Source organism: Bidens hawaiensis, unplaced genomic scaffold (genome assembly GCF_021521415.1).
Source record: "Bidens hawaiensis isolate Kalapana, Puna unplaced genomic scaffold, B.hawaiensis_p1.1 tig00013302_1, whole genome shotgun sequence".
Classification (NCBI taxonomy): domain Eukaryota; kingdom Viridiplantae; phylum Streptophyta; class Magnoliopsida; order Asterales; family Asteraceae; genus Bidens; species Bidens hawaiensis.
In genome coordinates this window covers 24,912-41,098 of record NW_027492128.1, presented here as the reverse complement: position 1 = coordinate 41,098, position 16,187 = coordinate 24,912, and the positions used below count along the sequence as shown (strand labels likewise).

Genomic DNA, 16,187 nt, shown 5'->3' with positions numbered 1-16,187 from the left:
TTGAGTTCTGATAATCAACATAGTCAAACCTTTCGATTGATTGACACGGCTAAATGTTTGAATCCATAAACCAAAAGACTAAATGCTTGACTATGTTGATTATCAGAACTCAATCCGAATGATTGACACGACTAAACAATAATTTAATTGATTGTTAATTTTAGGTATTGATGACTTATTAGTTCTATAGCTAAAGATAGTTAGGTCAATGACACTAAGAACTTAATCCTAATTGTTGATGACCACAAATCGTTTGACTGATAAACTGTAAATCAATCAATAACCAAAAACACTTTCAAGCACACAAACAAAATACAAAAGTTAGGTTTAGAATACCAACAATCCAACAAACAACTCAACCCTACACCCGAAGACGGTCACAAGCGGATTAGCCTTGCATAGTTGTCTTCATTAGCTCTCTTGATTCTTCAATGGATGATGGCATGGAGGATTATGATGATTGAGATGTGTTAGAATGGTCGAAAGAGCCCCAAAATCGTCCAGGTATGTTAGGATATCAAGCATAGGCGGCATAGGGTTGAACCGAGCTTAAATATGGAATATAAAACCTAAAAATCGCGTTTTTCTGCCCAGAAGACCGTAGCCTACGGTCTCCCCACCGTAAGCTATGGTGGGACCGTAGCCTACGATCATCACCCACTGCCTTACAGTGACTGCCCCACTGTACTGTTTTGCTCATATACGCCAATTTTGCTCACATGTAAACGTAAACCATTCAAAGTAATCGTGTCCAAGACATATAAAGGCACAAAACACACAATATAACTCACTTAACACACATTATTTCACCCACACATCAGTTTTCTGGCGAAAAATGTCAAGGATTTTGTTAGTCGCAGACAGTTAAGAGCAATATGTTACCATCAGCCGACATTTCATTAATTAAGGTTGTTATTTGCCAATAGTCAATAGTTGAGATTATATAAATCAAATATCTTTTACTAAATGGTTTAGCGGACCTATTAACCAATTTTAATAGTATTTTTTTCGTTCATACTTTGATTTTAAATATGAAAAGTGCGGAGCCCATTTCGATGATTAAGACTTTTGTATTTTTTTATCTTATTTCACGGTTGTAATTTGTTAGCTTTCGTTTATTTTGTCAAGTGTAAGTTTGGGCCCAAGGCCATATGTAATCAAAGTTCAATGGGCCGAAAATAATGAAAGGTTGCATGGCATACCCTCCACTATAAATAGTATAAATAGTGGAGGTATGTTCATGCACACACTAACCGTATCCATCCAACTACTCCAACCTTTCCTTATTTAGAAAATAACTCAAACACACAAGATCCAAGATCTTAGTTGTAAATGATTTCCGTTAAGTTTACGACCGAGATTGAATCAAAAACTTGCTGTAAGATCCGGTATTAGGACTTTTAAAAAGTGTTAAAATTTAGAGTTAGATGTTTTAAAAGATGAGAAAACCAAAATAACTAAAAAAGTACAAAATAAAAAAATTATCATTTGAGCTTTGATTTATTATTTGTTTAAATTGTTACTAAATTACTAACCTTTACTCATTCACGCAAACAAGCATTAAAATGCTGAAAAAAAACATGACACGACTTTAAGTGTGTCCAGCACAACACAATAAATATATATGAGCCAGATTTATACCTTATTAGACGACTCAAAAATACTTAATCGAACTAGTTGCGTTGGTGGTTCCTGTCCAGATTTTAGAACATCGGTAATATGTTGATGCAAATCATATATGTTTTGTAAATTTTCTTACTTGCTAAAGTTGGTTTGAAAGCACAAAAGTAACCCAATAAAGATACCAAATGTACAGAGCTTTGGACTAGTTGTATCAAAGTGTTGGATTTGATCGATTTCGAAAGGTCAATCAAAAACATTTATAAAAATTACCTTTACTAGCTACGGCAAGTAAGGTGTCGAATCCACAGGGAATCAGTGGAAAGTGCTAATCAAGATCAATACTTAGTAACTAACTATGCTAGGTGGACAGACGATGTCAAGCAAATTAAATATTGATTTAGTTGTAAAACAATTAGAGAAAACAGTGACACACTTCAGGTTCAGGTAATGCAATGAACTGACTGATTAAACTTATACCAATTGGCGAATCACATAGACATAATTCATTTATTAGAATAAGAAAATAATTACTAGACCCAATAATTTGGTTATGATGATTCACAGAACTTAATCCGAAGAATTGACACAACTGAACACGGTCTATCTAATTACTAGTTCATTAATACGAAACTTAGCATCTATCAATGATTAATGATAAACGGTTCAGTGACGATAAGAACTTAATCCTAAATGTTGATGAACACAAACCAAATAATTGATGATAAACGAAAGTTCCAGAAACAAAACTGTTTAATTAATTCCAATAAACATATAGATTCAATCAACGAAAAGATTAATCAAAACTAAATCCCAATACATGTAATGTTCATAAAAATAATCAATTCATATGCAAACCCTACACCTGAAGTGGTCACGAGTGGTTGAGCCTTGCCTCTGCATCATGATGAGCTCGATTATGGGTTGAAAGGATGAAACCATGGAAGATTGTGGTGATTGGTAGGTGTTAGGATGGTGGAAAATGGCTTCCTAGTACCCCAAAAAGGCTGGGAAAGGTCTTCTCTTCGTAACCCTAAGATTATATTTATATATGAAGGCAAAAACCTAAAATTCGCGTCTTTTTACAAACTAGGCCGCAATTTGTGCTCATATGGCCGCAACTTGCGGCCTCTCTTCCAAAATTGCCTGATCAGCGCCCCTGCTTGCGGTGATAGCCCCCTTGCACTGTTTTTCCCATAACTTCTTCGTTATAGCTCCGTTTTACGCACCGTTTTCGGCTACTTCTTCGCCTTTAAATTCTCTATCATTCCATGCAATAAAATCTTCATTTCTATTCCATCTCATATGCGCCAATTTAGCTCATTTAAGCTCCTTTAAGCCCCACTCACCTGTAAATGTAAAACCACTCAAAGTAATCGTGTCCAAGGCATATAAACACATAAAATACATGATATAACTTACTTAAAACACATTCGTTCACCCACACATCAAAGGGATTTCTTTTAAATGGGTGATGGTTCAAATCCCGTCATAAAAACATGTGTTTTAATTTAGAAATTGAGTTAAATTTTCCATTAAAAAAGGGAAAAAAAACAATAAAGATATTTTTTTTGTGAAATTGGATTTTAATTGTATTTTTTTTTCTGCCACGAAAGTTGTTCATGTGATAAAAAGAACTAATATACGGTTAACTTTCAGTTGATATGAGATCGTTGCAGGAAAATCTGTTTAGAATTAGCACTGTCTGTAAACATTTTTTGAGTTGAGATTAATCTCGACAAACAGGTTAAAGCCGTGATTATTAAAATCTAATTTCCGGTATTGTTATGAACTATCTTAAACCTACAAACATTTTACTACGCTAAACCATGGCTCAAGCCTTGCCCAATTTATGAGTGACCAACGCAACACAAATAAATAAATAGCTAGGGTTCGGGTTTACCTATTCAACCCACCAACCCATATTTTCTCCAATTAGTTAACCCCAGAAATCGATAGTCGGACTGGTTGCGTTGGTGGTTACTGTTCGGTTGTAAGAAAATCTACCTATTATAATAAAGTAAAATAAATATGAACACTTATCATGTTTTGGTTAATTCTTATAATTTTTTTCCCTCCAAAACTAATGTACCCTAATATATGTAATAAATCAATAATTATTCATTTTCCCTTTACACTATATTTATTTAATATATATATATATTTATAAATATAAATATTAACATACTATTTTACTATATATTTTAAAATACTTGGTGAATTCCAAAAATCAATAACAAATCATGTTTCTCAAATGAAAATTGTTTCGGGTTTTTTGTGGAAGTTAAATTTGATTTTATGGGTCAAAAGTTGGTAAATAGATTGTTTGGTACAAGTTAACTATATTTAGGTCAAAATTTGTTACGGGTCAAAAATAAAAATTTTGAGTATTTTTAAAAGTTTGAGAATGCAAATAGATTTATCGTCAATTTTGTTATGGGTTCAAAGTGTTGATTTTAAAATGTCAAAAGTATGAAAGTTAGAATTTTAAACATGATTCGGGTTTCAAGTTTATTTTTAAGGGCATTTTTTTAAATAATCAAAAGGTTCGGGATTTGGCAAATTAACTATTCTTCCCTCAACTATTAAAATTTAAGAAAAAATTGCAAACACTTTCGACATGCCACCCCCATGCTTCTAACTTTTATCAAATTTGAAATATTTATGTCAACATTAATTTTTCATTCAATGGTGATTAGAACGTTATATGAGAAGCACGTCATGCAAAACTATGCTAAAATAAAACAAAATATTCACAAAATTGAATGGGTTAACATGTTATTTTTTATGTTGTCATTATGACAAAATCGAGAAGTCTTCTGAAACTTATCAAAATTATTTTTATGGTGTAGCTCAGAAAAACATAGTTCTTGAAGAATATCCATTGCTACAATTTAATATCCTACTTTCTTTCGATGGGTGGTAAATTGATAAATATATCAATAAAGGTAACGCCTCTTTTGTATTTAAGCTGAGTGGTTAGAATTACTATCGTATGAGAAGTCTTATTTTCGAAATTGGTTCATAACCAAAATTCTTTTAATTATACATATATGACACCGAGAATGAATTTTTCAATAGAAATAAACATTCTCGGATACGATTTTCACGAGCATTTTTTTATTAAGTTCATTTAAAAAAATCATTTTGTGATATAAATAATGTGATATAAATAGTCAATTTATGTACACTTTATAGATACATGCATATATGTAATACATTTTTTTTTCATATACGCTACGTAATTATTTGTTTTACTTATAATTTTATAATTAGAATTATCACGTGTGTAACACGGGTTCGAAAAGTAGTTGGTAATATGTTAATCCAAATGATTTATATTTGGCAAAGTTTCTTATATTTAGAAAATGGTTTGAAATCACAAAATGTTAAACCCAATAAAGGTATTTAATTTCAATTGTTTTTCCTGAAAAATCTTAAACCTGCAAACATATATCTAGTTGTTCTTGCTTATTAATAGTTTAACATGCATAACAATACTATGACCAAACTGATATAACAATACAAATGTGGCATTCATCAATTTCAATATTAATCACTAAGATTAATTGACAACAATGGCTTATTCGAGAAAAAAGCCGCTACGTTCGCGATCACTATCCCTCTAACATTATCAAACGCCTCTGGTGTTAGAAAAGCTTTGTGTGGAGACAAAACAACAAGCGTAACTAGCTCTTTTGGTACTCCGGGTTCATTCTCAAACACATCAAGACCCGCTCCTCCAAGCTCGCCTCCAACCAAGAGCTTCACTAGTTCCTTCTCATCCACAAGGACCCCACGCCCAATATTGACGATAATGCCCTTCTTCCCGAGGGCAGTCATGACATCACGATTGATAATGTGGCGAGTTGTGTTGGTCAACGCGCAGCAAATAATTAGAGAATCACCGTTGGTTGCAAGATCTAGAACATTGGGGTAGAATGCATAAGGAACTTGGGACTTCTTGTTTCTTGCGGTGTAGGCAATGGTGCAACCAAATGGTTCGAGCCGTTTAGCGACTATCGAGCCGATGCTTCCAAGCCCAACAATCCCAACTCGTTTGCCTCCTAACTAATTAAACAATGGAAATTGGTTCATATTTTATAATCAGTTTGAACGTTTCTATGAACCAAATATTTTGTCACTAAACAACAAAAATAATGAGCAAGCAGTTATTGTTTTTTAATCTTAGTAGCAATCCCAAAGATTGTATTATTGAATTAAGTAGCAATCACGAAGTAGTTACCATGCAGTCCCAAAGAAACATAAAACCAAAGAATATAGTCTTCATATTTTATTTAAATTTTTTCTTCTTCGCTGCCAAGTGGCAATAATATTTTTGTTCTTTAATGTTGCTACATGTTTTTACTTGTTCTTGTTCATCTATAAAAATGTATCTTACCTCCCCTTAACTTTTTTGGGCATGCCTCTCCGGGAGCAAGGAGCGCGAGATCAAAAGAGTGTGAGATCAAAGAAATAGAATTGGGTTCTACATAAATTCCAAATATGAAATTATGGATTAATTACATATATTGTATGTGTTTTACAAAATAAAGTATACTCAGAAAATTAGTAAAAACTTTGGTTCGAATAAAGATTTAATGAGCCCTCTAAAATAATTTCAAAAACAAAAATCTATATTACAACACAATCAATATACAATGCAACGTAACTGCTGGCTTATCTTGCGGTGTATATCAACAAATGATAAGAGTGTTGATGTTTACAAAGCCATTCCCTTAATTTTATGTTCACTCAATGAAGTAAGTTTTCAGTAAAAGAAAACAAATTCTGGCAGTATTGTAAAGAAAGATTTTCGTGTATGTAGTTTACACAGTATATAGAAAAGAAATCATTCAATTTCTTAATTCTATATTTAGGATCATATCCAACATTGAGGTACGGGTGTCCCAAGTTGGTTCGGTTCGGTTAACCATAACCATAAACTGAATGGTCAGTTAACCGTAGGTCGGTTAACCGTCCGCCATAGGTTGGTTCCAGTTAATTTTCGCTTAATTGTCAATTGCATTTTATATGCTTTTTCTTCCTTTGTTCTAGTTGAAAGTGGTTTGGTTATGGTGTTCCAAGCTCATAAAGTTTCGAAGCTAAAATACGTTAGTTCCAAGCCATGCTATATATAGTTGCAACATAATTAAATTTAAATGTTCGAAGTTGGATAAAAATATATAAAAGATTGAAATGGAGGCATAAATTTTGGAAAAACATAAAACTACAAGGTTCAGCTCAGCTAAAGTCGATTAACGGAGACACATTAACCATAACCATAACTGAATGATAGGTTAATCACACTCACTTAACCATAGATGCAGCTTTGTCCGATCAACGGTAATAAAAATTACGTCAATAGAATATAGAGTATATATACCTTGTTTCCAAGAGGATAAATGCCTTTGGCCGGCCACAAGCTGGCCCGAACAAACCTATCAGCAGCCGAAACACGTCGAAGAATGTCCAACAAAAGCCCTATAGCATAATCTGCTACATCTTCAGAGAAAGCCAGTCCAGCGCTAGTAACCCGAATATTACGTCGTAGACACTCCGCTAAATCAATATGATCAACCCCGGCTGACGTTCCTATGACGAATTCAACTGACGGATACTGGTCCAAGTGCTCGGAGTTGAGTGGGCTAGGACCAATGACAATGACGACCCGAGCTGATAGACGGTGGACCGGGTATAAAGGATCCGAAGATTCGATCTGGTGGAAGATGTGTTCAGCACCTGTGAAAGAGAATTTGAAATGAGGGAGACGGTGAACGATTGCGGCCGGGAGGCTGGTGTCCGTGGTGGCCTCCATTGGTGTAGTGTTGTACGTGTGTGTGTGGTATAGGAAGCTCCACACGTAATTTGTCAATCCTAAGACTTGGATAAGGTTGTCTGATCAATCCTAAGCCAGTGGTCATGCAAAAGTTCGTTTTACCTCGATTTAAAAGGAGTCTTTTTAACCGCGTTTCAAACTATCTTAATACCCGAGTCAGTATTTCTGAGACGTAATGTGAATTTTTCGTACTGATTTTGAAAGGTCTGACTCATCCAGGAACACTATCATGGATGAAACTTACCATTACGAAAAACCCTCTTAAGTTAGTTTTCGAACCAGGTCTTAACTATCATACCCATGTCATTAGACCAAAATGTGTTCATAAGTAAAATCAACCAAATTGATTATATCAATGAAACTGGTCGGTTGGTCATTCCGGTTTACCTGGGGTTTCAAGGTTTTAAAACTTGGACATGCTTGTTTACACTAAATTAGCCGTTAGTTTAGGAAAAACAAGTTATGTGCACATATATATATGTTCATAAACAATTTTCGTGGACGAGGGTGGGCACGATGTTCCTCCTGACCACGATGCCAACTAGGACCGAGGTATCCCTACTGTGGTTTCACACCAAATGGGTCCTTATATAGTGGGGTAGATACAAGTCCATGGCTTATTTTGGGTTCATTCGGAGCTTTCACAACCATCTTGATGGTATTCATAAATAAATACCAATAACACATTATATATATATATATATGTGTGTGTGGGTGTGGGGGGGGGGGGGGGTTGTTTAACCCATCGTGATGCGACGAAATCTTGTGTAATTTTTTTTTTATATTTCTTTGTGTGTTAGGGTTTGCAACACAAATTAAACAACTATACACTTAGGACATAGGAGAATATAGACATGATTCACACTTTTCTTTTGTTAAGCAACCTACATCAATAAATATATATATATATATAAGAGTAATTTGCTGTTTCCCCCTTTCAATAAATTGAAGAGTCAAATAAATGCAATGAAAGATTAAAATACAAGTGAGCCATCAAACAAAGGAAAAGAAACTATATACTTAAATTATACTTAAATTATGGTTAAATTTAAGAACCATCAACCACGAAAGCTAACCATCCTTTCCCGCTTAATTGAACCTTTTGTTTTCTTAGCCTTTACATTTCTTTGACCATTTGCCATTGTTCTTGTTATACCTCACCCCATTAGCCTCCCCATAGTATAAGCCATCTACAAATCACAATCATATCATCACTTAAATCTGCAAGTACACCTACTAATTCATACATATTAAATGCAAACATGTTAAAATCTTATGTTTCCATGCTCTAAGCTATTTGTCACGCACCTGACAATGCTGATAATTCATGTATGTTTTAAAGCAATTATTGAAATGAACTCCAATTACCTTTTCATATAATCATATATAAGACCACTTACCATTCGTTCATTTAATAAGCGAACAAACATGAACAAAAAATTTGTGCTCATTTGTGTTCGTTTACACATTAATTAGAAAATAATGGAATTATTATCTGAAAAGTTATCTACTTTATGGTTTTATTTATATTTGTTCGTTTGTGTTCATTTAAATTTATTCATTTCTGTATGCTTGTTTAATTTATTTTTGTTTATTTTGTTCACGAACTGTTCGTTTATATTTTAAATAAACGAACATGAACATGTTTATTTTTTTAAACAAACGAGCATTAACATAAATATTTGTCCAATTAAGTGTTCATGTTCATGTACGTTTAAAATTAAATGAGCAAACACCAACATGCCCTTGTTCGTGTTCATTCAGTTCGTTTATAAGTATAGGGTCATGAATGACATAAAGTGTAGTACATGTTCAATAAGTTATTTGTCGATCACTCTTCAGTATGTAATTAATATGCATGTCAGATAATAGAGATTTTTGCATTGTTATGAGTAACGGGTGTTGTCGGTTCATGTTTTGGTATATCGGTCATAATAAGTCCGAACACATTTTGGGTACATTTTGACCCGCCATAAAAATGCAAATGGTCCAATTTTATTATTGTTTTTAGGGATTACTTCATAGAATAGTAATCTAGTTTTAGCTTTGTGTCAATCAGGTCACCGGTGTAAAGTTTTATTCTATTTAGATCACTTAACCTTTATTTAGTGTTTCAATCCTAAATATATAACATGGATAGCAAGTTATCTAGGTTTATTATGCACTCCTCTTAAGTAAGAGGTAAGCACATGCACTCTTATTAAGTTACCAGGTGTTTACTTAACACTCTTCTTAAGTTAACATGTGTTTATTATGCACTCCTCTTAAGTTAAGATGTATTTACTATGCACTTCTCTTAAGTTAAGAGGTGCTTACTTTGCACTCCTCTTAAGTTAACAGGTGTTTAGTATGCAATGTAAAAATATTTGGAAAAAAAACCTAGATAACCTGTTATCCAGGTCAAATATCTAGGACAGAAACACTAAATAAATGTTAAGTAACCTAAATAGAACAAAAGTTTATATCATTGATCTAATTGGTACAAATTTGAAACTTAGTTACTATTCTATGGTGTAATCCCTTTTTGTTTAATGAATAATTAGGTTATTTGCAACACTAAATTCAAAAACTTTTTGACTTGTTGTAAAACAGCAAATGGGTCGTTTGGGTATTTCGGTTTGGTTTTATTTCTGGACCAGCAGGACCCCTTTTGACCCGAAAGAGAACGAAAATTCTTACACGCTAAAACAGAAATGCTGACTCGTTCTGAAAACACAGATTCGTTGATTTAGGTTTAGTTTTATTCCTGAATCGGCAACACCCGTTTCGATCTAATAAAACATGAAGTTCATCTAAACCGAAACCAAAACCAAAACCATTTTCACCCATTACAAAAAACAGAACGCGTCGCTTTCAGTTAAGTTATACTTATGACCCGACAAAGAAAATGCATTAACCCATTATGAAAAAAAGCTTTCAAGCTGTTCGGTTTTTCGTTTCGGATATTACTAAAAAAATGTGCGGGTTGTTCGGTTTCGGGCTTACCTGTGAATGAATAAAAAATGTCTGTTTTTTTGGATGTTCAAAAGTAAGACGATAAATGCTTGGATTATTTTTATTTTTTGGGTTGTCGGGTTTGGGTTAGTTCGGGTTGGTGCTCGGTTTTCGTTTCGGTTAGTTCGCGTCGGGTTGTTCTGTTTTCATTTGCGTTATGGTTGTGGTTTGCTCTGGTTATTCTAACTAGTATTTATCTTTTTAGATTTGGCAAGACTCGACTGTGGCTACATTGGCGGAACTCGATGATATGATTATGAGATTAATTCCAGTTCTTTTTGCTAGAATGTTTGTAAGGGCACAATGATTATCATACATGATAATCTTGGATTTATGCATGTATTTTGGTGCTTGTACTTTACATATCTGGATAATTTGTATGAAATTTGGATGTAAGTGTTTTTTAATATTGTTGGACAATTTCATATGAAAGCTGAATATGGTTTTGTTCCTAGATAAATTTATATTATAATTATGCTGCATATTTTTGCTGTATTAAAATGTATTAGAACTGCTCCAACCTAGAAAAAGGCTGTACAAAAACCGCTGTAAAACATAAAACGCTTTAAAAGGAAGGTTTGAAAAACGTTGTTTATATGAAACCGCTGTTTATAAAGAAACCGCTGTAAAAGGAAACATAAAACCCGCTGTTTATAAGTAACCGCTGTTTATCTGACTTTCAGAACCAAAAACAGCGACCCCATCAACAGCGGTTAAGAACCGCTTTTACTTGTCTAAAAACCGTTGTTAACTAGCCTTTTTTGTACTAGTGGACAACATATGGGTAAAATGTTTGTTTTTACACTTTTGTAAAATAACATTATTTAGCATATGCCATAATAAGTCCAACACGTTTTGTGTTCATTTTGACCTGCTATAAACTGTCAAATTTCATTAACATTTCACTTTGGACCCGAACAACAATAATTAATTAGGTTATTTGCCCACATTAAATAAAAAAACAGCAAGTTGGCGGTGACCCGCTAAAAAACCTCACATATTCATACACACTAAAAACATAAACGTATCGTCCCACTCTAAGCCTGCAAACAAGTTGATTTGGGTTTAGTTTTATTCTTGAACCAATCACACTCATATCAACAAGATAGCTAAAAAGAATTCTAGAATGCTATATATCAAGTAGAGCAATAAAGAACGGAAAGTATCTAATCTCAACTCAGCTCTTACAAAAACAGTTGCCCTGGATAATGTTTGTCTAGTTGTATCACACTCATATCAACGGAAAGTATCTAACCTCAACTCAGCTCTTACAATCACACTCATATCAACGGAAAAACCTAGACAGGGCGGCGTGTTGCCACTGCCGCCGCCGTCTAGCCATTCGTTTTCAATTTCTTTTCTATTTTATTTTATTTTATGTTTCCCGTTTGAATAAAGCTTCATTGGCAATCCAAGATTTTGGTTGTTCCCTCCGATCAGCCGCCACCAAACCAACCACTTACAACGCCACCTGCCGCCCTATTTCTCTGATTGCACGGTATTGATTTCTACATCTGGGTACCAGATCTAAGTAGCCACCTATCCGCCGCTCTTCGATTCTTACGGAACAAAATCACCATTTATTTGTGGTGTAGTTTTGCTTGCTGCTAGTGAGTTAGTTTTTTTTTAATCCAGCCGCTACCCAGCCGCATTGCACGTTTCTTGTAGGATTATGGATGTATCATTGAAGCCCACGGATAATATAATCAAGCAATGGTTTCGTCGGCAAAAGTTTTGGATTTCCGAGTCGATCGAAGCACACTTATCTTAATTATTGTTTTATGTTTTCCTTTTTTCCTTATGTTTACCCGGTCTGAACTTCTGGTTTCCTTCCGTTCCGACTGCGGGGGATTATTGGATTATATTATTATGATGTATTATTAGTGTGAGCCCACGGGTCCACCTTAGTTCTCTAGGATTTGCATTCCGTCTCTATATATTATAATGCATTATCAAGGAATAATCAAGCTAGTATTTACCAATATCTAAGAAAGATTAAAAAAATGAAAAGTAAGTAAGTAACAACCAAAAGACTCGATCCCTAGAAAGTTAAAAGGGCAAAATTGTTTGCCACCCTAACTTTAACCATCAGTGCATCAGATCTTGTATGTTGATAGTCAGGTATTAATTCTTTTATAGTGTATGTAAAATTCAAAGTAAATTTTGTGGCCCCGTCATTCAATATTTATCTTATTTGTTTGGTAGCCTATTAATGATCATTTAAAGGCTATCTCTTAATGGTTTATAACTTTCTAATGGTTAAAATATAACCTTAAGTTTGAATGATTTAAAGATAACCATTAAGAGGTAGCCTCTTAACCATTCAGATTAATTAAAGTTACCTCTTAACAATTAAGAGACTATGAACAATTAAGAGGTAACCTCTTAATAACCATCAAGAGGCTACCAAACAGCCCTAGTAATGTATAAACGAGTTTGTTAATGGTCCATGATTCATAAAGCAGATACCAGAATAAGACGGGAAGAATTTGTCAAAACAATATATGAAAAATCTCATTGATTTATGATATCTGTTAAAAAAACACGATAAATTGTTGATCCAACACTACTATCGAGAGCGGTTACACTTTCGAAGTTAATATTATAACCTAGTCAATAACAAGAAAAAATATTAAAAACTTTATTTAATAGAAGAGGAAATTCAAGAAAGGGCAAATGTTGAGCAACAATTCAACAAACCACTACTAGATATCTAATGAGCAAACATGGTTTGACATTAGCATCAACAACCACCATTTTGATACCAATCAAGACATTTACTTCCATACAATCAAAACTAAATTTTCAACTGTAATCATAAAAGAACAGTCACTGGGTGCATAATTTTTAATATAAGATACCAATATAAATTTATTTAATATTAACAGCTACACTAATAAACATGAGGTCACTGTACATAGCATAGTAGGAAACTACCGGTGGATCTAAAAAAAACTAGAAATAAGTAATAACAAAGTAAGTCAATCAATAATCTTTTAATAATAATAATAACTATTGCAAAGAATAACTCCGACCCTCGTAAATTCAAACTTGGCAGTGTTGTGTCGGTGGAAACTAATTACACATTGACTATCCCTTGACATTGACTATCCCTAGATTGTACTAAAGATAAGATTTAAAATATGATTTCCGCCATATTTTTCAGATAAGATTATAGTATTATACCATGCTTTTCAACTATGGATAATTGTTGCAAGGGAGCCACTTTATAACTTTGTATCACACCAATCAGGCAATCACCACATAGCCATAAGGCAACCATGGTTTGACAGTATATAGTATCAACCTCTAAGATATTTATGTTAATTATCATTACTAGCATTTTCTTCCCTAGCATCAACTTATTTTGACCATAACCATCATCGAACAATAATTGCTTACATTATTTTAGACGTGAGATATCAACATAAATTTAGAAATTTTTTTATGAAAGAGTGTTGATGAATAAATATTTATCAAAATAATATTCATTGAAAAATGTATATCAAACTGGTGTCATCGACAAACCTTTTGTTTTCTTACTCCTAATCTTATTTTGGTAAAACTAAGATAAATCCATGTCTTTCTTCTTTTAATTTTAAATAATAAACTTATAAAATAAAAAAAAATTATTTATACAATTATACGATTGTCGTCCTTTTCATTTTTTATTTCTTGGTGGTCTTTTATATTTCATTACTAGCTTTTGGACCCGTATATTACACGAGATTTATTAAATAATAAAAATAAAATGGGTACATTTCTTTGAAAGAAATTAACAAAATTAAAGGTAAGAAAAAAAATAAAATATATACTATAAAAAATAAGAAGTCTATAATCTCAATTGAAAGTGCCAAATATAACAGTTTAGATTACATCGAAACAGAAGGCAAGCGGGCAATAAGCTGCGCCGCTACCCTTTTTTGAATTACAAAACCCAATCTTTTGACTTATTACTCAAATTTAGAAATTAGAAGTTTGCTAAAATTGCTAAAATTTGCAATAATATACAAAATTTGCAAATTTTACAATAATATACAAAATTTGTTAAAATTGTTTTGACTTATTACCCATGGATAATTATAATGAGATGAGATATTAGAAAATTAGAAGGGAAATTATAACCCATTTGTTAAAATTGTTTTAACCAATGGCCCTAGGGATGGCAATGGGTCGGGTTTAGGTATTCCCAAACCCATAACCGGTTATAAAAGTCCATCCAAAACCGTCCCAAACCCGTCGGGTTTTAATCGGGTAATTACTCGTCGGGTTTCGGGTTTTCCCATCGGGTTTCGGGTTTCCTATCAGGTTTTGACAAAATACCTGTTGGGTATACCCGGCTCAAAACCCGTCGGGTTTCTACTGCGGTTTTAACAAAATATAACTAATCGATTACAAAGATGGTTACCATGTAGGTAAAATATCTTAAATAATTGACATAAACAAGTTTTGACAAATAATATATTTGGAATATAGTATATATAATATAATAAGCTATATTGGGTACATCGGTTATATAACCGGATAAATGGGTCTATGTTATCGGGTAATCGGGTATATTAGAAATCCCGAACCTATCCTAAACCCGCGAAAAATTTCAAAATAATTCCAAACCCTAACGGGTCGGGTATTACCCGCCCAATTTATGTCGGATTTCGGGTTTTCCCATCGGGTTCTGGTTTCATTGTCATCCCTAAATGGCCCATGGATATGTAGGATAAAGAAGATGATAAATTAGAGAATTATAAAGGAAATTATAACCCTTTTGCCAAAATTATTTAGACTCATGACCCATGGATAGATATGATAAATGAGATGAAAAATTAGAAAGAAAATTATGACCCATTTAACAAAATGGTTTTGCCCATAACCCATAAATAGATAGAATGAATAAGAAGAAAGATTAGATCAAGAATGAATGTGAGATTGCCACATCATCCTCATTATCTTTTTTTATTAGTAAAGTTAGATTTGATGAAAGTATTAGCTTTCTGTTTATTAGTTTTAAATAACTAGCATTTTAAAAATGGAAGTTTCAACATTTGAACTTTCTTTTAACAGGCAGCTAAGTACGTTTAAACTTCGAGTTGACATAAAAATATTTTAAAATAAAACCTGTACCTTTAATAATATAAAATCTATTTAAAAAAAATAACTTCAATAGTGTAGGTCCCCAAAATGAATCTCAAAACATGTTCTTGAATCAATCTCAATTGTATACAAGTAGAAATCACCTACAACTAACCAAGATCTCGGATCTTGTTAAGTGGTTGAGTTATTTCCCAAGAATAAAAACTTAAGAAGATAAGAGAGAGAGAGATATGGAGGGTTGGTGGGAGTGGGTTTTTGCAACGGTTGTTGTATGCATGTGCTACCTCCACTATCTATGGTGGAGTGTATGCCATGCATCATTCAATTATTACGGTCCAATGGGCTTTTGATTACATGGTCTCGGGCTCAAAAATACATAAACAAAGAAGTGAAAGTTAACGACATACAACCGATGACAAAACAAAATAATACAAAAGGCTTTTTTACATAATTAGGCTCCATAATCTCCCTCTAGTCTTTAGTATTATATGCAGCTCCCGTCTCTAATCAATCTCGTACTCAAAGGTGTCGGGTGATCGATTAGTTGATTTTCAACAACGTAGTGAAAAAACTTGTTAAACTTCTCAACTATTTGATCGGTGTTTGGCCAACCTGGATCTTCAAGAGTGCACAAAGGAGACTT

General features: G+C 33.3%; 1 protein-coding gene across 1 annotated transcript; it reads right to left on the bottom strand.

Moving 5' to 3' along the window:
* Positions 1-5,071: 5,071 nt before the first annotated feature.
* On the bottom strand, positions 5,072-7,438 carry LOC143543804 (glyoxylate/hydroxypyruvate reductase HPR3-like). Its single transcript, XM_077036042.1, has 2 exons — positions 7,007-7,438; positions 5,072-5,691 (listed from the first exon to the last, which is right to left on the bottom strand). Exons 1-2 carry the CDS (start codon positions 7,436-7,438, stop codon positions 5,173-5,175), a joined length of 951 nt encoding a protein of 316 aa, XP_076892157.1. The 3' UTR covers positions 5,072-5,172.
* Positions 7,439-16,187: the final 8,749 nt, after the last annotated feature.